This window comes from Pipistrellus hanaki (assembly GCF_964339955.1).
Source record: "Pipistrellus hanaki genome assembly, chromosome: 1".
In the NCBI taxonomy this organism is placed as follows: domain Eukaryota; kingdom Metazoa; phylum Chordata; class Mammalia; order Chiroptera; family Vespertilionidae; genus Pipistrellus; species Pipistrellus hanaki.
This window is the reverse complement of record NC_140503.1, coordinates 58,904,426-58,928,858: the sequence shown is the minus strand read 5'-3', so window position 1 is coordinate 58,928,858 and position 24,433 is coordinate 58,904,426. Positions and strand designations below refer to the sequence as shown.

At 56.3% G+C, this 24,433-nt stretch overlaps 1 protein-coding gene across 4 annotated transcripts; it reads right to left on the bottom strand.

The window, feature by feature from the left end:
- Positions 1-1,326: 1,326 nt before the first annotated feature.
- SHF (Src homology 2 domain containing F) lies at positions 1,327-21,211 on the bottom strand. 4 transcript variants are annotated; one of them, XM_084903496.1, is made up of 7 exons: positions 20,669-21,211; positions 12,104-12,245; positions 9,691-9,897; positions 8,113-8,253; positions 6,493-6,700; positions 6,230-6,349; positions 1,327-1,941 (listed from the first exon to the last, which is right to left on the bottom strand). In XM_084903496.1, the coding sequence occupies exons 1-7, from the start codon at positions 21,170-21,172 to the stop codon at positions 1,755-1,757; spliced, it is 1,509 nt and encodes a 502-aa protein (XP_084759622.1). In that variant the 5' UTR covers positions 21,173-21,211; the 3' UTR covers positions 1,327-1,754. The 4 variants fall into 4 exon arrangements, with proteins under 4 accessions (XP_084759622.1, XP_084759623.1, XP_084759624.1 ...); XM_084903497.1 differs by having other exon boundaries at positions 1,328-1,941; positions 6,493-6,664; XM_084903498.1 differs by lacking the exon at positions 8,113-8,253 and having other exon boundaries at positions 1,332-1,941; positions 6,493-6,664.
- Between the last annotated feature and the right edge of the window lie 3,222 nt (positions 21,212-24,433).

The window sequence follows — 24,433 nt, the reverse complement described above, 5'->3', positions numbered from 1 at the left end:
TATTGTCTCCACAGAATTCTTACCTAGTCCATTTGTTGGATCACATATCCTCCATCCTGATCCCTAATAAACTAACCACTGAATTCGAAAATCCAAAATCCCATGCTTCGCATCACACTTCGGAGGTGCAGGTTCATTAGACTGTTCTCCCAAGGCAGCCATCCCCGGGGTGTGTTCAGCCCCTCGTGGAGTCTTTGTTCAGCTTGCCCAGGAAAGCGGGAGGGCAGGCCTTGAGTGGCCTGACAGCAGCTCTGCCTGGAGGCCCAAGGGTATTCGCAGGAGCTGGGCCCACAAGCCCCGGCAGTTTGCAGCAGGGGCGCACTGGGGGCCCTCGGCCGGTGTGATCCCGCGCCCGGGTCCCGCAGTTAAGGGCACGGCCAGCAGAGGGCGCGCGCGGACGCCTCCCCCCACCCCGCCAGCCTGGGCCCGGAGCCGCGGCGGGGAGGGAGATCGGGTCGAGGCCCGCCGGCTGCAGGTCCGGGCGGACCCATCCTCAGTGAGCGGAGGCGGCGGCGGCAGGCCCGCTTCCTCTGGAGAGGAAACGCAGTGGCTGTGCCAGCTTTCCCAGCTCGCGGGCGCGCGGCTTCCGCGTGGCAGGGCCCCCGCTCCTGCCGCTGGCGCGCTGCCTCTTTGTCTCCTCCGGCTCCCTCCGCCCTGACACGGGCCGGAGGCAGGGAATGGGACGCGCGAGCCGGAGCCGGAGCCGGCGCGGCGGTGGCGGGCGCCACGAGGCCGGCGGCTCCGGGGCGGGGGCCATGCGGGGTGTTTTGATCGCTCGTCAAAGGAAGGAACTCGATGCTTCGAAGGCGCTTTTCGCAGCCGGCCTGTGTCTGCTCGGAGCTGACGTATAAACAGATCGGTGCTCGCTCCGCCGCTCCCCACCCGGCAGCCCGGGCTGCGGCGCTGAAGGCGCAGACGCTGTGCAGGCGGCACCGGGTTATTTATTGCCTCTGGCCGGGCGCCGGGAGCCCGGAGCCGAACGGCGGGGACCGCACCGATTCCCTCCGCCCCATCCTCTCTCCCTCTCCCGCCCCGATGCCATCTCCATCCCAGGGGGCTGCCGGGCGTGTGTGTGTGTGTGTGTGTGTGTGTGTGTGTGTGTGTGTGTGGAGGGGAAGAGGTCAGGGTGCCCCGCCGGGCGTGTGTGTGTGTGTGTGTGTGTGTGTGTGTGTGTGGAGGGGGGAAGAGGTGTGTGTGTGTGTGTGTGTGTGTGTGTGTGTGTGTGTGTGGAGGGGAAGAGGTCAGGGTGCCCCGCGCTGTGTGTGTGTGTGTGTTTGTGTGTGTAGGAGGGAAGAGGTGTGTGTGTGTGTGTGTGTGTGGAGGGGAAGAGGTGTGTGTGTGTGTGTGTGTGTGTGTGTGTGTGTAGGGGGGAAGAGGTCAGGGTGCCCCGCGGGCCTGCGTCCTGCTCCGCCTTGCAGGGGCCTGGGGGAGAGGGTGGAGGGGAAGGAGGCTGCCCCCTCGGCCCCACAGGCGGAAAGGGCTTGGGGCTGCGGATCTGAAACTCTTCGAGAGACTCGCGGTTTGGAAGCCCCCTTCCTCCAGGGGCTGCCCAGGGCTTCTCCTCTCCTCGGCTCCAGACCTCCTCTTACTCCAAGGCCCCATAGCCCTTACTCTTTAGAATAAATTAAGGAATCTCCAGTTCCCACTCCACCCCGGGGAGAGGGGAAGAAAGGCCTGGGACAGACCACAGCCCTCAGCCCGGGCGCAGGCACAGGACCTGGGTGCAGGCCGAACGCAGTGCCCAAGCCTCGCGCCTACAGAGTCCGGATGGCCACGGGGTAGAGCAGGGACATGTGCTCGGCGCCCTTAATGGGCAGCTTGCGGCTGGCGTAGTGGTGCACGATCTCCGGGACGCTGCTGAAGGGCGGGCTGTTCTGGCCCAGCACGTACTTGTGTTCCTTGGTCCGAGACAGCTTCATGTGCATGAAGCCCTGGCTGCTCCTGGGGAGAGAGGAGAGCCTGGTGAGTGGAGGCCCTTCCCAGGCCCCTCCCTCCCCCAGCCCTGCGGTTAATGTTCCAAACCAGCAGAGTGGAGGTGGCTGTGGAAGGTGGAGGTCAGTCCGGAAGGCAGGGAGGGGGCGGAGGGGATTTTGTAAGTAGGTAGCAATAGGTATTGGTTTTGTGGTGAGAGCACAGGGTGTGCCAAGAATGTGCTTGTGAGTGAGTGTACAGGGTGTGTGTACAGGTGGAAACTGGAGGGACCAGCACCCCTCACCGCCACCCCAAACCCTGGTATCCGGGCACTCCTGCCTTCCAGCCTGTGTGGCCGGGACCAGTTTACCCATCCATCCCCCTTTCTGAGCTGTGGGGGAGGACACGGGTGAGGCTCTCGGCCACTCCTGTGGAAGCAGGAGAGTGGTGGATGGATGGATGTGACAACCAAGAGAATCTTGGTTCGGGCTCTCCCTTGCAGATACTAGGGGAGGAGGTGAGCTGCTCCCCACATCTGGGGAGAGCCAGCCACCCTGTCCTAGGGACATCCCTTCACCCTCCTGCTAACTGGGCCTTGAGCCAAGCCCCCGGCCCATCCAGCCAGCCCTTCAGCCTGGGCTGACGGCATGGGTGAGGCTGCAGCTCCATGCCGCCCTCAGAGAGGACATGCTCCATCTTTCAACACGATCTAGTGCCTGGCCCTGACCACAAGACAAGGACCCCGTCCCCCCCTGTTCTTCCCCTCCCCCCAGCTCTGGCAAGCTCCCAGATGTCTGGGTACCCTCAACCTTAGAGCAGGGGTGGGGCCCCAGCAAGAACAACATCTGTCCAAACTACTACAGCCCAGGCCCCAGGTCTGAAGCTCACTCACCAGCAAGTGGTCACACTGCTTAGGGGACCCCGCTGGCCAGAGCCTGCCTGGGGACAGGACAGGCTCGGGAGCACGTGTGGGAGGTAGGACTCATGGTGAGGCCCTTGCTCATGAGAGGTGAGGCTGGAACACCTCCTCGTTTGCCTCCCTGCCTAGGTTAAAAGAGGCCTCTGGACCCATTTCACTAGGCCAGTGGTGGGCAAACTCATTAGTCAACAGAGCCAAATATCAACAGTACAATTGAAATTTCTTTTGAGAGCCAAATTTTTTAAACTTAAACTTCTTCTAACGCCACTTCTTCAAAATAGACTCACCCAGGCCGTGGTATTTTGTGGAAGAGCCACACTCAAGGGGCCAAAGAGCTGCATGTGGCTCGAGAGCCGCTGTTTGGCGACCACGGCACTAGGCCTCACCAGTCAGAAAGTGGGGGGAGTGGGATGACTGAGGAGAGGAAAGGGATGGGGGGAAAACAGGTCCTTAACTCCATCCTTCCCGCCCCCAGGTACAGGGCCCCAGAGCCTGCTGGAAGCCCCAGTTCTGGGGGGTGTCAGTCAGGGGGTGGGGCCAGCCTTCCTCTGTTGGTCTGAGATAACTGCTGAGGCTGTGACCACACAGGCCCTGGAAGGGAGCCGAGGCCTCAGGAAAATGCGCAGCCCCTGGGGCCTGCAGAAAGGGAGGCGGTTAGCGATCCCTCCCTTGTCTGCCCCATGCCTAGGCCCGGGCCCAAGGCTGTGGGCAGCAGCGTGGACCCTGCCTCCCCTCGCCCTCTCACAGTTTGGCGATGGCTCCCTTCCCACAGTCCACTGGGGAAATCACCTCTCCTGACAACTGTGCATTCTATCTTCTCCGAGGGACAGGTCTGGGCAAAAGGGGCGGCAAGATCCAGAGACCAGAGTTGGAAGCTGAGAGCTCAGCCTCCATCTGGATAACTGAGCTCCCGGGACAAAGTCCCAAGAGTCCATTAGGACACGGCGGAGCCCTTGCCAGACCCTCAGGGGCCGGGGAGGGACTGGCTGGGAAGCAGAGCCAGGGCTGGCTTGGCCGGTGGAGGAAGCTGTTTAATTACCAATGAAAGCCCTTCCATTACAGAGAGAGGAGAAACCATAATTGTATTTCAGAAAAGCCATTTATATGTGAACGAAGCTCTGGCAGACAGTTGCTGGCGGGGCCAGACCAGCCAGAGCTGGAGCCAGGCGTCCAGACGAGTCTCCCCTCTACACCCCAGGCTAAGGCAGGGCTGTGTCTGCAGTGCTCTGCTAGGGAGCCAGACCCCTGCAGGCTCCCTTGCCTTAGACCACATGTGTCAAACACAAGGCCCGCGGGCCAAATCCAGCCCGCCAGGCCTTGCAATGTGGCCCGTACCGCGCTGTCATCACTGCACTCCGCTGTCAGTTTATGACATTGTCAGTTTATGACTGTTCAGTAAACCATTCGGCCCGCGATTTAGGCTGGATTTTAGATTTTGGCCCCTTCTCTGATTGAGTTCGACACCCCTACAGACTGTTCCAGACTTGAGGGGTGGAGCTGTGCAATGGAGGAACAGTGTGGTTATTAAGAGTCAGACTGAGCTGGCTTCAAATCCTGCACTTAGCCCTAGCCAGTCTGGCTCAGTGGATAGAGTGTTGGCCTGTGGAACTGAATGATCCCAGGTTTGATTCCTGGGTTGCCGGCTCAATCCCCAGTGTGGGGCGTGTAGGAGGCAGCTAATCAATGAGTCTCTCTCATCATTGATGTTTCTTTTTTTTTTTTTTAATATATTTTTATTGATTTTTTACAGAGAGGAAGGGAGAGAGATGAGAGCCAGAAACATCGATGAGAGAGAAACACCGACCAGCTGCCTCTTGCACACACCCTACCGGGGATGTACCCGCAACCAACGTACATGCCCCTGACCGGAATCGAATCTGGGACCTTTCAGTCCGCAGACTGACGCTCTACCACTGAGCCAAACCGGTTTCGGCTGATGGTTCTATCTTGGTCTCCCTCTCCCTCACTCTGACATCAATAAAAATATAGTTTTAAAAAATTCTGCTACTGGAACTTTATTAGCTGGTGGCCTTGAGCCAGTCATACCTCTTCGAGTCTATTTTTATTTATAAAAAGAGATTGATTTTGCAGGATACTAGTTGGTTTAAGAGATGGTATATATGCTGCTATCTGGCACATAGTATATGCTCTATGAATCTTTCTATAATTTTTAAAGCAATACACATTCCGGAAGTTATGTAAATCACATTTTTGACAATTTTTTCCCAAATGCTCCTTTGATTTTATGGTAATTTGCAGACTACCAGAGCATGAGAGCTGGAAGAAACCTAAGAAGTAACCATCAACATATTTTGCAAATGGAGAAACCAAGACCCAGAGGGGTTAAGGTTGCCTTGGGTCACATAGCTAATTTTATTAAACCCACGAATAAAACTCGGGCTATGATTATAGTCTGGCCTTTTCTTTTCTTCATTACCTTTTAGTGAAGCTGAATAAGTATATTCAAATGTATCTGTGTAGTAGTCCCCAATTTCCATATATTGGACTTGTTTGAAGTGCGGGTATATATCTATTCCATTGCACCCAGAACATGTGGTAGGGGGTGATATAGAGGCTCCGGCAGTGGCAGGGGACTGTGAATGGACAGTCACTCTGACAGGCGGTCCTGTGGAGTACAGGCTGCACCAGGGGGGACTCGCCAGTGCCAAGGAGAGGACCTGCCATCCCACCAGGGGAGCCTCTGTGTCCGCTCCCAGGGAGGAGGGCCGATGGGACCCCTTCCGGGATCCTTAGAGCTCAGCTGTCAGCCACCAGCAACCAGACCTCCTGCCCGCTTCCTCAGAGTGTGTACAGGTGGAAACTGGCGGGACCAACACCCCTCACCCCCTCCCCAAATAAGAACAGCTTTGTGTCCACAGCCCTGTCCTCCTCCCAGGACCCAGCCCCCTCACCCTGTAGATCCTTTCAGGCAAAGTTCCTGTCTCCTTGCCTGTGCTTTTAGAACATTTCAGGCTTCCATTAACGATGATGATGGTGATCGTTTATTGGGCACTTAGCACCATGGCAAGTGCTCCCCATACATCACTTCATTTTATCATTCCCCATAAAGTAGATATTGTTATTCCCTCACTTTGTAAGTTAATCACTCTGAGGCCCAGAGAGATTAAGGGGACCCAAGGCCACACAGCTAGTAAGCGACAGGACCCTTCTGAACTAGACACCAGCTTAACTATTTCCCCCAAGAAACCATGAGCTCCTTGAGAGCAGGGGCTGAGCTCAGAGTTGGCAAAGGTTCCTGGGGGATGGGTTCTCCCCAGCTCGGCTGAGCCCGGGAATATCAGGGCCTCCTCCTGTCCTGGGGGCTGTCCTCCCATTGGTCATCCTTGGTGCCGCCCTCACAGGCCGATCCTGTCTAAAGCCGCCAGCCAGCCCACTCACTTGAGGGACAGGGAGAAGTCGTTCTTGCTGGTCTCGCTGTCGCGCACCAGGTAGCTGGCCTCCTTGCACAGCCGGAGCAGGTTCTCGGCGTCCGTCCGGCTGATGGCCCCATGGTACCAGCTGGGGATGAGAGAGGGGAAGGGGAGCATCTCTGCCGGGTCCCTCCCTCGCTGACCAGGCCCATGCATTCGGGGTGTCCCCTCAGGCAAGTGCTAGGAAGGGCAGGGCGCGGGGACAGTCCCCAGCTGGACACAGACACTCACACCTGGTTTTCCAGAGGCAGTGCTGGGTCTGTCCACTCTCCCAGGGGGCTGCTGGGCTCCATGCTCAGGGGCTTGGCTGACTTGGGGGTCCCTGCAGAGAGTCGGGGAGGTAGGCGCCCCTTCTCCTCCAGGCCCGGTGACAGGCAGCTCTTCTCAGATCCTTCAAACTGGGCTGTGGGGAACACACCAGTCACAGCCGCTGAGGCCCCTAGGAGTGGAGCCCCAGAGAACAGCCAGCCCCCACCCCCATTCCCTGGACACGCTCATGGGCCCGACTGGCTCTAGGGATGGGATTCTGGGTCCATCCCCCAGGGGAGGAGGTGAAGGTGGGGCTCAGCCCTGGGTGCCACACAGGGCCTCCCAGGCCCTACACTGTGGGAGAAGAGGGGAGGGGAGCCACAAGAGAAACCACTTAAGCTTCTCCCCGGGGAGCAGCTGACTGCCTTCCCCTATTCCATCCTCCTCAGGGTGGCTTCAGTGCTGATAATATTGTTTCTTTCTCCTGCTCAGAGTTCATTACCGTTCTTCAAATCACCCTTGCCAAGCCATTCTGTAGAAATGACTTATCGATCCGAGAACAATTATCTGATCCCCTTGGTGCCATCCTGACAGGCTAATCCTGCCCAGAGCCGCCAGCCCGTCCGCCCCTCCCCCGCTCCCAAGGTCGCTGCCCACAGACTCCCCTCCCCACCCCCACAGAAACCCAGTAGAGGGGGCTCTGTGCTCTCGGACCAAGGGCAGACCTGACTGCTGAGCCTGCATAGGGACAGCTGAAGCCAGCTGACCACATGGGCATGGGCACACATGCACAGGTGACATCCTGTATTTACAAAATACCCACTCACACCCGGGCACACATGTACAAACAGGTGCTCAGGCCTCTGTGCATGTGCAGAGATGCACTCTCCCCCTCCACCCCCCCCCATCCCCACCCCACCCCGGTCCCCCAAACTGCCCACTCTTGGTAAAACTGAACGTAGGTGAGGTGTTCAGTGCCTTCCTTCTCCCCATTTGGACTATTCTTCTCTCCCTGCAGCACTTTCAAGCCCTTATTATCTTTCAGACACCAAATGCAAGGAGCAGATCCTTTCCTAGACACTTACTGTGCTGGCTAGTGTCCCCCATCTCAGGAGTTACCTGCATTGCTCAAGTTCATGGCAAAGCACTACCCAAAGAAGTGGATTTAGAATAGTGGGTTTCCCTTAGGACCGTGGTGGGCAAACTGCGGCTCACGAGCCACATGCGGCGCTTTGGCCCCTTGAGTGTGGCTCTTCCACAAAATACCACGGCCTGGGCGAGTCTATTTTGAAGAAGTGGCGTTAGAAGAAGTTCAAGTTTAAAAAATTTGGCACTCAAAAGAAATTTCAATCATTGTGCTGTGGATATTGGGCTCTGCTGACTGTTGAGTTTGCCGGCCACTGCCTTAGGAGACACTTTCCCCATCTGTTCGTGGCGGGAGGGGAGAGGTGAACTTCCTCCCTTCTTTCTTCCCCGGAAGAGAGGGGTTGTTCCCCGGTCCTTCAAACCACACCCCACCTCTTAGCTCCTCCAACCCAAGCCCGCAGGGCCCGAGGGATGAGAGGACACGTCACCCTGGCCAGAAGCCCCGACAGGACCCACCGCTGCCATCCTCCAGGCTGGGCTCGGGGAGGGGTGAGGCTGGACCGGAGATGTCCCTGTCCCCGTCGGGCAGGGAGGGGCTGCTGTCCAGCTGTCCCACCGGTGGAGGCCAAGGTAGGTCTTTGATGACCTTAAGGTCAACTGGAACCAGTAGCACAGCAGGGAGGAGAGACAGGCAGGGACAGGGAGAGAGACAGAGACAGAGAGAGGCAGAGGTTGAGACACCAAAACCCAGAGCCAGGACACAGGACAGCCTAGAAAGGAGGAGGGTCAGAGTGGAGGCAGGGGCGGCTTCTGAAAGGGGAGCAGGCCTCTCAGAGGGCCAGGCGGGGCTATGCTGACCACGCTGGGCTGGCATGGTCAAAGTGGGAGGCTCAGGGGGCAAAAGCAGGGTCTTGCTGTCAGCCCTTCATTTGACCTCTTACAAGCTTCCAGGGACCAGAGGGGCCAGGAAAGGAGGGAAAGAGGGATAAGGAGCTGCCCATGTCCCTCAGCACCACCTCTGGGTTCCCCCCGTCTCCTGGCACCGCCCTTTACCTCCATCCCTCCTTTCCCCACCGCCTAGCTGAGACAGGTTGTCAGGGATACTCAGATGTGGGGGCAGCTGTTTCGGTGAAATTTGCCCCCCACACCCTCAATCCCAAGCCCTGACAACGAGAAGAGTGATGCCACCGGCGGCGCCAGGACTGCTAACAAGGTTTCCTAATGACGAGCATAGATTTTCCCATTAAGCAAGCCAAACAGTATTGATTCTCCAAGGAGGCTTCTGGAGATAAGCGGCCCATCCTCAGCGGTGCGCGCCTTACAGGAAACAAATCAGAAGCCTCGTGGTTTCTCAGTCTGGCTGCCGGGGGGCCTCCCCCCAAGCACAGGGCTGGGTCCAGCGCCAGGAGGAGCCTCTTGCCCAAGGAGGAGAGGGACGTGGGCAGGGAGATGGAGTCCAATGGCGCTTACGTCCTCTCTGTCCTCACTGAACCAAGGATCCAGGAGTTAAAGCTCTTGTGTCCCCAACTCAGACCACCACACACCCCTCTCCACTCGGACTCCAGGCCTGGGGCGGCCACCGGGGTGCTCGGTACAGAAGAAACCTACCCTCACTCAGTAAAGGGGGTTCCTCAGAAACCCTCGGGAGCAGACGCCCCTGGTCCGCCTGGCCCACCCCGGGAGACACAGCCCGCTCACTCAGGGGTGGGATCTCTAACGGTCACAGAGGCGGCTGCTTTCACTGTTTGGAGGGCTAATGCCTTCTTTTGTTAAGTATTTAACATATGCCACAAGTTTTATCATTTGGTTTGGAACGTCTTTATTTTTAAACATACCCAGTCCCCCAAGAGATGGAAGTGGCCCACGCCTCCTGGCGTCGGAGGCGGTGATGCCGGGAGACACCTTCCTCCTCCTCCTCCTGTGCCCACAGCCTGACCGCACACAGCCCTTCGTCCGCCAGCCAGCGCACTGCTCCACGGTGAAGACTCAACCACACTTCTCCCAGGGCCTCCCCTCCCCTGCCCAGGTGCCACTCCTTCCCTCCCCCAGCCCGAAAAGCTCCCAGCGGACCTGCCCCCTCCGCCCAGGACTCACCAGCAAAGGCTTTAGAGATCCGCTCCTTCTTCCACTCCCAGGGCTGGTCATACTCCTCGGGCGGCCTCTCGTCGTCCTCAGGCAGGCGGGACTCCCGGGGCCAAGGGGCCCCCTCGCCCTCGGGGGTGGCCCCCTCCTCTTCGGGCTCGTAGGGTGTGTCATACAGCGGCAGGGGCTGGCTGGCCGTCTCCTTGGAGCCCCGGATCTCTATCAGGGCGAGCAGGAGGGAGGTGAGAGGCGGGCTGCCCTGGCTCAGGCCCCCAGCAGGGCTCCAAGCGACCAGCCAGCCTTCCTTCACAGACGCCGGGGGCTCTGGGGCACACATACAGGGTCCCTCTCCCTCAAAACATCTCCGGGGTTCCAAAAGCAGGGGACCCAACAGCTGCGGGGGCAGAGGCACCAGAATGAAAGACAGGAAAAGGATCCTAGGGCGACCAGCAAGGGCTGGGGAGCTGAGGCTAACACATTTTGGAAACCAAGTCAGGGTCTTCTCCCGGTCCATCTTCTTGCTACCCAACTCCACTTATTTCCTTGTGTCCCAAGTGATACCATTTCACAATATGACAAAATCCTTCTCTGTTGCTCAGACACTGCTGACCACCCCATCCTTGAAACTGTCCCCTTCATGGACTGTCCTCCCATTTGGTCTCTTTTACTGGGTCCTCTCTTGGTCTCGGTTTCCCAAGGCCAACTCTTATTCTTATTCCCAGGCCTCATCCTTGCAGACTTGCCCTGTCTCATGGAACCCTTTTCATCTATGTTTCTAGTTGCCATAGAGATGTTTCAGTTTGATGTTTCCAACTCACCACTCTCCCCAAACGTTCTTCTAGTCTGTTCTGTTATTTTCTTTTTTGAGATCTCTGAACCCAGTGAAACTGGTATAAAAGCGATGGAGCTCCCCATACGCGCAAATTTTCTCATCAACTCCAGGGCATGGACCTCCCAGGGCAGCGGTCGCCAACCGGAGGTCCGTGGACCACTGGTGGTCCGTGAGGTCCAAAAGGTTGGCGACCGCTGTCCTAGGGGGCTGCACCCCTCTGACCTAACTATGGCAGCCACCCTCCCACTGTCCCCAATACTGCTCTCCTTGGTCCTGGCCCTCCTTCACTGTCTGAGTCCCATCTGCCATTGTCAGTGCCTGGTGAGTCTCACCCTCATCTCTCCACATCTAGATTACCACCAGGGCGAAGCTCCATTCTTCAGACCTTGTTCCATTGGCTCCATGGAATAACTCTCCTGAGTGCTCTCTGCCCCTCTCCCGTCTCTCCCAAGGAGGGAGAGCAGCTTATCTGATCTGCTTTCTTACACGGAGAGAACATTCTGGTTCTTTCTCCTCCTGCCCCTGTGCAGGGGCCTACAGTCATGCTACGTTGCCCAAGCCTGAGTGGGCAAGTTTAATTCCTGGGGAAGTACTGAGAAGCCCATTGTAGTGACACAGCTAAGTAATGTTCTCCAATCACCTTTATCGGTGATAAAACTGACATTGTTATCTCCATTTTGTTCCCTTGATCTTATTTCTCAATTATTTCCGAGCTCCAGAGGGGAAGAGAGGGGCGTTAATTATTGGTTCTGTAAAGCCTCAGTAATTTCCACAATAGGCCGCTAACTCATCTTTCTGATTGATGCCCAGCTCTTCTAGTCTGTTCTGCACACAAAAGCCTTTGTAATCCCCTTAAAATGCCTTATTTGTCCTGTTGTTTTCTTGCTCAAGAATCCATAATGGTTCCCCTTCCCCTTCTGGAGCAAGTCCAAACGCCTCATTCCAGCCTTTATGGCCTTTCAACGTCCCTCCTGTCCTCTCTCCTCTTGCCTCTCCTGTGAACATGTCTTCCTTTCATCCTGCCTTGGGAGCTTGGCTTAGACTGACTCACCCCGTCCTCCTCGCCCCATTTGGTCTTTCCCTGGGCCCTTTCTTGGTCCCTGCTCCCCAGAGCCAGGCCTTATCCATTTCCTCCTGCCCTCACTCCCTGAACTACTTGCCCAGCATCCGGGGCATTGCATCTGCATTTAGTCACGCGTTTCCAATTGTCATAACATCGTTTGACATCACATCGTTTCAAACTTACCACCTTTTCTAAAGCTAGTGATTCTCTTTTCGGGACCAATGACCCCCAGCCCACACCACTATCTTGCCCTACCTGACTTTCCCAAATGCTTCCACCTGTCTGACCTTTGGTTGTGTGGTCTTCTCTACCACCTCAGGTCTCAGGTACCACAAATCACAGCTCCTTCTCCAAAGTGACTATCTTGAAAGTAGTGGCACCTTCCCCGAGGACCCAGCAAAGGCATTCTCCGTACTTTCTAGAGACCAAGGAATCAGTTCTTAAGACATGTGGGTCCCAAAGCTTGTTTTGCAGATGCCCAAGCCTCAGGGAACAACTTCCCCAGCACTCTCCCTTACTCTATCACTCACCGGCCATCATCTTTTGGGCCTCATAGGGCTCCATGTAGCCATCGTTTTCCGGGACCTTCTCTGGGGCTCCAGAAGCTCCTGCGAGGCTGTCACCTGTCTCCTGGACATCAAACGGGTCTGCATAGTCTTCTAGGATTGCCAGCTGTGGGGAGAGAGCAGGCTTCAGGCACCCGAGAGACAGCTCTTCTCCCCAGATGCTCCAGCTACAGGAGCAAGAGTCCTGGACAGGCTGCCTTAGACCCGGAGCCCCAGGTGCCCACAGGCAGGCTCTGAACTTAGACGGGGACAGGCGCTGGCTCTGCCTTTGCAGGGTCTCCCACTAGGCTGCCCCCAAAATGGTATTTTCTTTTCTGTTAACGTTGTGCCTCTGGGCCACCCCCTGGGCTGAATAGCCAGGATGAGACTCTGGGCCTTAAAGCCTGCCTCAGTCAGGGTCCAGGCAGCCCAAGAGCTTCCACCAGGTGGTTCCACAGAGGGGATCAATTCAGAGAACTGCTTACAACGGAGTTCAAAGAGCGGACAGGCACAAGGGGCAACTTGGAGATGAGCTTGGCCCATGCCTACCAGTGTGTTACCAGATGCTGAACAAGTACTGTTTGACCATCAGGAACAGAAAGACTGAGTGCTCACTTTATGCCACGGTTCTGCTGGTGTAGCTGCAGGACACTCTCATAATCATCACGTGGGTGTTATTATCCCCGTTTTAAGGAAAAGGAGGTTCAAAACAGGTAGGGGACAGCATGCCCCAGACCACTCCCAGTAAGTGGAGGAACCAGGATTGGAACCTGCATCATGCTGCCAACCTGCCACCAGTGGGCCCCGTGGCTGCCCCGGAGGAAGCCGGCCTTAGGACAGCCACAGGAAAGGCAGGGTTGGGGCTCTGCTGAAAGCCCCTGGCTCCTGGAGAACAGGGACAGGAAAGGCTTGGCCGTGGCCCTCCGCACCCCACGCGTTCTCCCACACAAAGGGCTCACGGCCACCGCTGTCCCTGCTCCCAGGCAAGGCAGAGGGAACCACAAGCTGCACACCCCGCAGAGGAGTTCAAGGTGCTCAGGGCGAGGCACAACTGAGGACAATAGAGCCTTTCTCCAAGCAGGCCACAGGCTCCTGGGGGGCAGGGAGGGGAGGACTGGCTGCGGCAGAGACAGAGCCCAGCCCACCAGCCCCTCAGGGGAGCTGCCTTAATAAGGCATGGCCCTGGAGCCAGGGCACGGGGAGGGCCCCTCCTGCCTCTCCCCCATTCTGGGTCTAGGCTTTGGTTCTGGGCCAAGATCCACAGATCAGGACTGTGGGAGCCAGGTGAGCAGGGAAGCTGTAAGGGTGACCTCCCTGCCCTGGGCTAGTGGAACTGGGACCCTTAGTAAGGCAGAGGTGGAAAAAAGGAAAATCCCCAAGAGACCCCTTCTTCATGTTCCTGTGTCTGCTGCAAACCCTCCAAGGGTCTCCAAAGCATGTCCCAAAGGCTCCTACCATCTCACCCTCAGCTCTTCAGCTCCCACCTTACTCCATTTTGTCCCCGTCAAGCCGCCCAGCCCCTTTCCGCCCTCAGATCTCTGCCTGCTTCCGAGAACACTACCATCTCAGGTCTTCCCAACCCACCACCAGATCAGCCACTGGCCTGGAGCCCTTTGTCATTTTTGTCTCTCCGGCTCCATAAGTACCCAGCTCACAGGAGGCACTAGCAGGGGTCTTCAAACTACGGCCCGCGGGCCACATGCGGCCCGCAGAGGAGTCTGATCCAGCCCGCCAGGTTTTTTGGGCAGTGAGCGCAGCCGAGGTGTTACAGTAGGAATTAGTAGTTCATATAGTCCGGCCCTCCAGCTCTCTGAGGGACCGTGATCTGGCCCCCACTTTAAAAAGTTTGAGGACCCCTGCCTAGAGTAATGTTTCTATAAGAAAATTGTTTCTACTAGATAGCTCTTACCTCCCTCAGAGCCCACCTCATCCCCCTTCCTCTAAGAAGAAAATAAATCCACTCACCCCCTCCTAACCCAACTGCTTCCTCCCAGGCCAGCTGGCACACCCCCACGTGGCACTACCCACTAGACCACGGGGGATCTGGAGCGAACCAGTTAGCACTCAGCCCAGCCCAGTTAGCACTCAGCCTCACAACTTACTCATGGTAGCAACTCAACAGTATGAGACACGCTATCCTTAAACCTTGCAATGGCTCTCCAGTGGCCTCAATAAAAAGTCCACAGTTAAAGAGATTTAAAGATTCCACTTGCCTCTTTGGTTTCTCTTTACCCATCTCAGATCACATTGTTACCTGAAAGCTCAATGCTCTTTTTCCCCTGCCTCAAAAGCTTTCCCTAAGCCTGAATCAAATTCTTTTCTTCTTTCAGAAAGCCTTTCCATTCTCCCCCCAGTCAGGTCAGGTGCCTCTGAGCCAGGCTGTCATCACCATGTGCAGTGAATACTTGTTTTATCTGTCTTCCTGCAGACAGTGAGCTTCCTGAGGGCAAGAACCATGTTTACTTGCTAAATTCCCAAGTACCCAAAAGCGATCAGTAAATCTTTGTTAAATCAGTTCACATAAAACAGGAAGAATGAACAAAGGAAGTACATTTCCTTGTTCATTCAGAAGAGGGAGGAGGCATGAATCTGGGTGGGGTGGAGGATCAGGTAGGGGGGTTGAGACCCTGGAAGCTGCTGAGGAGAAGCACCCAGAACCATGCACCGGTGACCCCCAACTCCACAGAACACCCCCCCCCCCCAGCCCTTCCCTCACCAAGCTTGGCCACAGCTGCACTCAGCACCCTTCCCATTCGAGTCCTGGGCTGGTGCCTAGAGCCATGAGCCCTCCCAGGCCGCGTGGGCCTCCCTAGTGCCAGCCCTTGGTGCCCGTGGGCGCCCAGGTGGCAGCTTTGTGGGCAGCTCAATGGCTCCTCTGTTCCACTCCGGGCTCCACACCCTGCTCCAGGAAGCCTCAACCCCCCTGCCCTGGGCTGGGGTGCCCAAGGAGCCGCCCATGGGGTTGGGAGTCAGGAGCAACAGCAGAAATGCCTGCTGGGAAACCAGGCAGGACAGACACTTGTCCTAGCACAGAGGACCCATGTCACAGGCCAGGCCTGCTTCCTCAGGAGCCTCTGGGTCACACAGGAGGCAGAACTGCTCAGGGGGGGGAGCTGCCCCCGGAGGCTTCTGACACCTTTGTCCTACCTCTATTTATTTTGTGTCCGGGCCCTTTACCGGACTCCAGTGTGCTCGTTATTGTACACCACGTCCACAGAGCCCGGCACATGGTGGGTGCTCAGTGCACATCACCTGCAGGCTCCACCGGCCTCCTTCTCCCCATACACACAGACTCTCAGAACCCCATTTATCTGAACTCTGACCAGCAGCAGCTATAGGAGCAGGCTGTCAAGAGACTCGGCTTTAGAATGGGAATCCAAGCCCCTGACTCGGAGCGGAAGAAAGAAACTAGCAGGGAAGACATCAAGGCCAGGGCTCACACTTGGGCGAGCCGTCTGGTAGTCACAGGCTGTTGAAATGCGGAACCATTTCCACGCTAGTATGTAAGTAGCGGCTGCCCAGAGGGCCCCCTTGTCCCCATACCGCCTGCCAGCCAGGTCCCCTCCTTTCTGTCACCCAGCAGGGTGCCTCCAGGAGGCAGCTCTGGTGCCTGTTCCAACTGGGCAGTGCCCCTCCCGGAGCAGCTGTCAGGTCTGAACTCTCCTTCCTGCCCAGGCCTCTCCTGATGTGGCTGCAAGGCCCACCATCTGGTGGGACCTTCTACTCTGCAGCTGGGCCCTCCGCCCTCCATGGGGCTTGTGAGTCCAGGGAGACCAAGGGGACAAACATTACAGGATTTGGCTCGGCAAGGTCCCCAACATCTACCACTGCCCCTTTTCTCCATTTCTTTAGTTTACATTTAATGCCTGGAGGCCTCTGTATTTTTATCTGTAAAATGGGGCTGGCATTAGTGCCTACCTCACAGGCTTGGGAAGAAGATGATGAGTGCAATCGATGCTGCTGACCCTTATGAGGTGTGTCTTTGGCTCCCTCCAGATTAGGTGGCAAATGCTGTCCTTCACCATCCAAAAATGGGTGAACTCAGCCCAGAATGCACTCCTCATTCCTTCTCTGAGTCTCCTTCCCCTTGTTCACTAGCAAATGTCTAGTGGACAGACGCCTCTGCTCTGCAGGGCTCCTCTCCATAAGTGCAAGGCCCCCTGGCATGGAGCTGGCAGCCAATCTGGAGTCAGGCTGCCTGGCTATCAACCTGGGCTCTCCTGCTTCCTACCTATGAAGCCATGCCGGTGTGCCCAGCATTCCTGTGCTTCAGTCTCCCTGCATATAACCCGGGATAATAACTGAATTTCCTCATCGGGTTGTGGTAAGGATCAACTGGCCTAATCCCTGTCAGCTGCTGCAAAATGGTACCAGGCACAGGTAAGTGCTCAGTAAATGTCCGCCATTATGCCACTAACGATGAAGAGACCACGCTCCTTCGTCCTGAAGCTCACAGTGACAGACACAGAACAAGCTCCAAAGGACTGAAGCATCTGGAAGTGCTGGGAAGCCCCACGTCTGGGACCCAGGCTCGAGAAGCACCAAGGGCGCACTGCCGTCAGATAACATCACCCAGGTTCTGTGGTGAGGGCGACTGGAGTAGGCAGCAGGCCCCCTCCAAGCCCAGGGCCCGGCCAGCTGCTCCCATTCCCATTCCTGGTCTACAGGGTCCCCATGGACAGAGAGCCAGGGCTGAGGTGTCTCTGAGTCATCGTCCAAGCCAACAGCCAAAGATGTTTTCTAGAGGGTTGGACTGCCGCAACGTGAGGAGGCGGCACTGGGTCGAGGGGACAGGCCTGCCACCCAGTCCCCCAGGTCTCAGGCCTCCGCCCTCCCCGAAGCACCAACTGCAGCACAGACGACCAGCTCAGGCCACAAAGAGTTAAGAGGTCTGGGCAGTCCACAAAGGTCCCTGATCCGGACCTCTCTCTCCTCCTCCCTCTACTTCCACAGGAGGCCATTGCTAGGTAAACAGATCAGACCTCCGGGCTCTGTGGAAGGCATAACAAGGAAAATTAAGGCAAACAAGCAGACTCAAAAAAAGTCAAGTACCAGGTCTACTGGGTAGTGAGTCCCTTTCAGGGCCTAGGTGTCACTGAATGACTCATAAACACTCAATGAACACGGGGTAAAGGAGGGCCCCTACCCCAGGGGAGGCATGTCTTGTTTAATTTCAGACACCCAAATACCTCCTTCACTTTTCTGTCTGTTCATTCATTCTAAATTTGGGCCTGAAGGATCCAAGTCCATGTGGATACATACCATCTATAAGGTACACCTATTTTTATTTACATTCTTAATATTTTGGGCCCTGTGAACCCCTGTGAGAACCCCTTTTTCCAGAAAAATGCTCATTTACTTAAATATCTGCACAATTTCTGGAGGCTCATGAACTCCAGAAACACCCACATAAGCTAAATATAAGAGCTCTAGTTTCACTTCATACAGGATGCCTGTCTTATTGTTCCCATCACATTTCCCTCCCTTTCTCTCTCTCTCTCTCTCTCTCTCTCTCTCTCTCTCTCTCTCTCTCTCTCTCTCTCACACACACACACACACACACGCGCGCATATCTTGGCATGATGGATGAAAAGGACACACTGTGCAGATGGTCACAGACAGCTCAGAGCTTTATCCATTCAGGCCCCTTTCCCATCCCCATCCCCCTTTCCTGGACCAGGTTTTTCCTGTTGAAGGTCTGAGAAAAAGGGAGCAAAGCAAGGGAAGGCCTGGCCCTCTAACCTCTGTCAGAGCATGGCCTGGCGGCCATAAAGGGTCCAACACCAAGCGGGAGCTCTCTCTCGGCCAGATGGCGAGTCCCTGCCTTCCCATCCCATGCAGGGCTCGGCTCCTGCTGCTCCCATGCCTGTCCTGCCAGGCCTGCCCAGATGGCCACCCGTGTACCCAGCCAACTGCAGCAGTGGGTCTCAGGGTGGGCCAGCAGCCAGAGCCCTGCCCGGGGAGAAAGCTAATGGTCCTGAGCCCCTTGGGCCTCTCAGGGTTCTAAGTCCCCATTCCCTCCTACCCCATATTCACTGAACTCATTTCCCCTCGATCTCTATGGCTCATCACAGAGGCATTTCCACCCATTTCAGCAAACCTCACAAACCAGCCCCTTAGTGACCCACCCAGCACCAGCCACTGCGCTCCTGGATGAGAGGAACTGGCCAGCCCAAGGCACATCCTGGTCCCCAGTGCCTACCTCACCTCAGCCAGTGACCCAAAAGCAACAAGCCAAGAGGATCTGCAGGGCTGAGAGGAGGGAGAATAGGGATAAAACAGCCACAGAATGGAAAAACTGGCTCGGTAATGCCTTCAGAGCCAGAGCCAGCTCACTGTTCAGGGGCAGTGAGCTCTGTAGGCATAGGCTGACACTTGGATTTAGGGTAAGGGGTTCAGGTACCTTATCAGGGCTCTTCCTAAGGGAAGACTCTAGGGTCCCCAAAACAGCTCCTAAAGGGGTGAAGCGGCTCTGCCCCTGCCCCTGGGCCATCTTGGATGGCATCCTGGTAAAGAAGCCACTGATTGTGTGGTTCCCAGGATATCCTGCTGGATTTCATTCCTGTCCCTGCAGCTGACAAAGGAGTCAGACACCTCTTGGCCCCTAAGGTCTGAACAGCCCACAGATCACAGAGCTGACCCAGGGTGAGGCATGTGCCCTCGGTGAGAGGAGGCTGCGGGTCTCGGACTGGCTGTGGGGTTTTTGTGGTGAAATGTACAAGGGGAGTCTCTGACCCTCAGGCCACAACGGCAATGGACAGCCATCATTCGGGACATATTTATGCACCCTTCTTTTTGCCAAAAATGGTGTCCACCATTTGGAAGACACAGACTTGAGGAGAACATGGTCCTTGTCCTGGAGGAGCCCACAGCTTGGTGAGAAGGCTGTTAAATCATCTGGACGAAGAGGGCCAGGAACAGCTCTGTCCCATGTGTGAATGGGTGTAGACGGGGAGGACACTATTGGTCAATAGTGAAAACAAGCCCGGCTGGTGTGGCTGTGATTGAGCATGGACCCATGAACCAGGAGGTCACGGTTCCATTCTTGATCAGGGCTCTATCCCCAGTAGGAGGCAAGCAGGAGGAAGCCAATCAATTTTCTCTTACCATTGATGTTTCTCTCTCTCTCTCTCTCTCTCTCTCTCTCAATTAACAACAACAACAAAAAATTTTTAATAGTAAAAACAAGACCTAATACTCTCTGTGCCTTACTCCACCACCATCATATCACCCAATAGCAGGGGACAATCAGGAAAAAGGAAGACTACGGTAAGGACATGTGAAGAAAGCACAGTCTCCTTCCTAACTCAGGATGGGCAGCCGTGCCCCATGGCAGGAACTAGGGGAAACATAATTCGCATTCCTGAGGCTTCTGCTCTGACCCTGACACATCTCTCTTACCCAGGAAACCAGGCAGAACGGCACTCTCTCAGCTGAAAGCCTCCACCCTGGAGCCAGTGGGTTCGGACAGCAACTTTGCTCTCCAACCCAACAAAACTGTTGGGGGCCGGGGGGGGGGGGGGGGGGGCGCGGGTAATAAGCCCCAGAGCTGAGATTATTCAGGGGGAGTGAAGAGGGTCAGCAGATCCAGAGCGGCCCAGACAGTCATAAAATTTAGGGCTAGAGGGACCTGGGGACAGCTTTCCCCTGCCAGGGAGGGATATACCAGACTGGGGTTGGGCATGGGGTGGCTTCTCCACGGGGCCTGCTGAGGCACAGCGGGAGTTCTCTGGAACAGGGGCTGCCCAGCTCTCCTCTCTGCCCCAAGCCTGCAGACCCACACCCGGCTTCCGCCACCCTCAGAACGGACAGAGGGAGAGAGAGGCCAGGAGGAGAAGCAGCGTCTCAGCCCCTTCTGGGCAACAGGTTCTGAGCACTGACGGCCCCCACACCTGGGGGCACAAGGGAAGGAGGTCGTAGTGGGCCTGCCTGAACCCCGTGGTCAGCATCCTCAGCACAGAGCTGCACACTGCCCGTCGGGTTTCCTGAGAACAACAGCCCACCCAGCTCCAGTCCGGCTGGCTGAGGCAGAGGCCAGCTCTTGCTGTTTCCACGAGGAGAAACCCCCGCCGCCACCCCCTCCCGGGGCTCCAGCACCTGCAGGGATGCCCGGGCTCCCAGAGGAGGGTGAGGAGTGGAGCTTTGTGCTGGCTCCGCTCCGGTGGGAGGGGTCAGAGATCAAAGGGCAGTGAGCTGCTGCTCCCAGCGGGCAGAAAGGCCAAGGAGGGGGGTGAGGGGGACTCCAATCCCGTTAGAAAAAGGCCGGCTGATTAGGTCCCAGGGGGCTGCGAGGAGGAGATCAGAGCCCAAGCGGGGGAGGGTCACCGAGTCCTGGGGCGACGACAGGGGGACAGAGGCAGAGTTTGGGGCACGCGTCCCGGCTTCGGAGGTGGGGAAATTGGAACAAAGGTGGTGGGTGAAGGCTCCGAGCCCCCGGGGTCAGGGACTGAGACCGAGGGGCCGGGCGGCCGGGCCACCTTTGTCCCTCCCCACAGCCCCGGACCCCCGCCCGCCTCTGCTCCCGGGCCCCCCGCCCGCCCCGGCACTCACCCTGTCGCCGCCGGCCGGGGGTCCGGGGGTCCGCTCCTCGGGCGGGGGCGCCGGGGGGCCCGGGGTCTCGACCCGGATGAGGCGGTGGGGGGGCGAGCCGTGGCGCGGGGGCGGCGCGGGGCCGGGGGCCGCCGGGGCGGCCGGGGCGGCGGAGCCGGACGGCCCCCCGGAGTAGGGGTCCTCGAAGTCCCGCTCCCGCTGCAGCCGGTAGGCGGCCAGGATGTCCGGGGGCGGCGCGGGGGGCGCGGCCGGGGAGGGCGCGGGCGGCCGGTAGTCCGGCTCCGGGGGCGCCGGCTTGCCCCCGCCACCGCCGCCGCCGCTCCCCCCGCGGAAGCCCAGGTGCTCCCGCAGCCACCTGGCCACCCCGCCGCTGCCGCCCCCGCCCGGGCCGGCCCCGGGCCCCACGGCGCCCCGGCGCGAGCCGCCCCCCGGGCCGCCCCCCGCGCCGCCCTGAGCCCGCGGCCCGGGGCCGGAGCCCGCGGGCGGAGCTCCGCTCAGCAGCATGGGGCCGGCCGACTGCGCCCGCTCCGCGGCGGCGGGGGGCGGGGCGGGGCGGGGCGGGGCTCCGCGGCGGCGGGGGCGGGGCGGGGGCGGGGCTCCGCGGCGGCGGGGGCGGGGCTCACCGGTGACAAGGACGGGCGGGGTCCGCTCCCGGCGGGGGGGCCCTCCCTCCCAGCCCCCCCCCCGCGGAGAGGGGCGCGGGCTTCCAGCCCGGAGGACTCAGGCGGCCCCTGGGCAGGGCGCGAGTCCAGGGCTGAGGATGGACCCTCCGCGGGTCGCCCCGGGCCCCGGTGGGGGCGCACCTGTCCCCATCAGCTCTCCCTCCTCCTCTGCCGGCTCGCGGGCGACGCCAAGAGCCCTCCCTCGGGTACCTTCCGTCCCTCCCTCTCCCTCCCCTAAGGCCCCCTCATTGGGAAATCACATCCGCGAGGGAAAAGCTGCGGAGGGCGAGAAAAGGGGGCTGTGCCTAGGATGTGTCTGCAACGACACCCTCCCTTGTGGGAGCCTCGCCTGCCTCCTCCCATCCCACTGCTCGCCTGGTGCGCACTGGTGCCCACATTGCTTCCCAGTCAGACAGGCACATCTCCCTTCACAGACAATCAACTTCCCAGAGGTCCCGCTTCTCCCGCGTCCCTCTCACCCGCCCGCAGCCCTGCAGAAACGCCCGTCGTCCTCCGGAGCGCCGGCTGCCAGCAGCCCCCCCGGGGCGCTCACGCAGACCGCGCGCTAAGTCACATCCCGGGTTTCATTGTCAATCAGCTTAGGGACAGAAGAGAAACGGAGGAGTCAATAAGTCAAGGCTGGAAACAGTTCCAATGTTGTCTATCACATACCTCTCATCCTGAGGCTCGGATGCTGAAGCGATAAGCATTTTGGTCCTAGAAGTAAAGCCAGTTTCTCCCCAGAAATGTACCCGCGAAGCAGACATCAACATTTGCTTTTGGCTGTGCTGGGAAGGCAGCAGCTTCACCTCACCATCACCCGGTGCACACTGCCTCAGTGTCTCCCTCGCGCTGACCTTCATATCGGCCTTCTGAGGGAGCAAAGAACCAAGGAAGGGGGCTCCAAGCTGGATGGCAAACCTAAGGATCCCCGTAGGATCCCCAGGGAGGGCCTCAGGTCTCAAAACATTTGAGCTTCTGCTTTATTCATACAATAGTTAATGTTATAGAACTGTGCTGCTCACACTTTGATGTGACCATGAATCTCCCCGGGGAACTTGTTCAACTAAGTTTCTGATTCCGTGGTTGTGGCTGGGTAGGGTGCCAGACTATAGCTCGAATGGACTCCCAGCTGATATGGATGCTGCTGGTTCTCCCGCCACACTTTGATGAGCTGGGCTGTAGGAAATACTGAAATATCTGATACTCTGTCTGGCTTTGTGAACGACAATTGGGAAAATGACGTGTGCACATTGTAAAAGTAGACCTGAGCTGGGTAGGCTGTGGACAGGTGAATCAAAAGAATGAAAGTTCATTCATGCCAAGCTAGGAAGTCAGCATGAGCATTGGGTAGGAACCAGAATGCCATAAAGAAGGGGAGGGTTCCTAGTAGGGAAGAGTAGGAAATAAAGTTAGATGAGGAGGGGGAGGGTTTCATAAAGGTAAGCGTTTAAATGGTAATTAAAATGCTCTGATACCTTGTGTGCACCATGTCCTTAATCCTATTTTAACTGATCTGTAAATGCAATTTCCTGCCCCACCAAAGTGTGGACTCCTGGAAGCAGGCTTTATTGAATGCCTCAAGGGGCCAGGCACCTTGCTAGGAACCCAGGACAACAGGGGTGAAGCTGTCACAGAAGGGTCCTCTGAGACTTGGGTGGCATTGGCCGCATCCAAAGTCTGGAAAGTTAGGCACGTTAAGCATGACCATAAAACCAGGCTTCCGAAGGGAAACAGAGTGATCCCACCACTTAGTACAGAGCCTGTTATGTGGCAGGAGCCTAGCAAATGTTGAAATGAATAAAGAACATTTCTCTTGTTCTTATTTTGTAGAGCTATACTTAACATTGCATAACTTATTTTTGTTATGTCTTATTTTCTTCCAACTCTTTTTTAAAAAATTGCAAACCTACAGAGAAGCTCAAAGAAAGGAATCTGTATATCTTTCACCTAGATTCACTCTTTTTGAACATTTTGCCATATTTGCTCTATCTCCCCCCCCCCCGTTTTTTTTAACCATTTGATTGCAAGTTACCAATATCATGGCACTTCAGCTCTAAATACTTCAGCAGCAATTTCCTAAGAATAAGGAATTCTTCTATAGGGCCATAAGATCATTATCACAATAATATTGTCTATTTTGATAGATAGATAAAATTCAGTCTATACTGAATTTTTTCTATTTTTCTCTGAAAAATCATATATATACATATATTTACATATATTTATATAGATGTAATTTCATCTAGACTCCTCCATTGCATTTAAGTTTTTTTAGTCTCTTTAATCTTGAACAGTTCCCATTTTGTTATTGCTAGTTTGTGTTTTCATACATAGCATTGTTTTTGAAGCGTCCAGAGCAGTTGTCATATAGAATGTCCCACATTCTGGATCCTTCTATAGTTTCCTCATGACTAGATTCAGGTTAAACATATTTGAAAAGACTTTTCAGTTTTGAAAAGACCACCATGCAGGGGGTGTGTCACACTGGGAGGCCAGCAGTGCCTATTTGTCTCTTTATTGGTGATGCCAAGCTTGCCCACTTGGCTAAGTTCGAATTCATCAGATCTCTCTACAAGACAAGTTAAAGTAAATTCTGGTGTGCTTTCCTAAGACCTCTTTACTATTTGCTCCCAACAAGGTTTTTCCAAGTGGCTTTTGCTTCCCTGCTTGCATTTGTTATTACACTGCGATTGCAAAAATGGTGGCTCTCTACTTCTGTCATTACTTCTGTGTTTATTACCTGGCATTCTTCTGTAAAGAATTCTTCCTCCTCTTTCTTCTTTTTCCCTCTCTCTCCCCATGATCTCAAAAATTCTTTAACCCTATGTGATGTAATCTATTACTACCAATATTCTTTTTGATGATCAAATTGCCCCAAATTTGTCCAATAGGAGCCCTTTCAGAAGGCTTCTGTGTCCTCTTGATTTGGTCCTATCAGTCTTTAAGCACTTGCTTGCTTTGTTACACAAGATATTCCAGACTCAACTTGTACTTCCCCTGCTGAAGATCTGTAATCAATCATTTCTTTAAGGGAATCTTACTCTTTTTAGTTAAAAAAAAATTTAAAAGTTGACTTTATACTTTAAAAATGATTATTATT

What these genes read in the sequence shown, in the direction of transcription:
- SHF (XM_084903496.1), bottom strand. Translation starts at nt 21,172, where the DNA reads ATGCTGCTGAGCGGAGCTCCGCCCGCGGGCTCCGGCCCCGGGCCGCGG. An exon ending in GGCCCAAAAGATGATGGCCG is followed by an intron (nt 9,898 to 12,103) that starts GTGAGTGATAGA and finishes TCGCCCTGATAG; the next exon opens with AGATCCGGGGCTCCAAGGAG. An exon ending in CTGCCTCTGGAAAACCAGGT is followed by an intron (nt 6,350 to 6,492) that starts GTGAGTGTCTGT and finishes TCTCATCCCCAG; the next exon opens with CTGGTACCATGGGGCCATCA.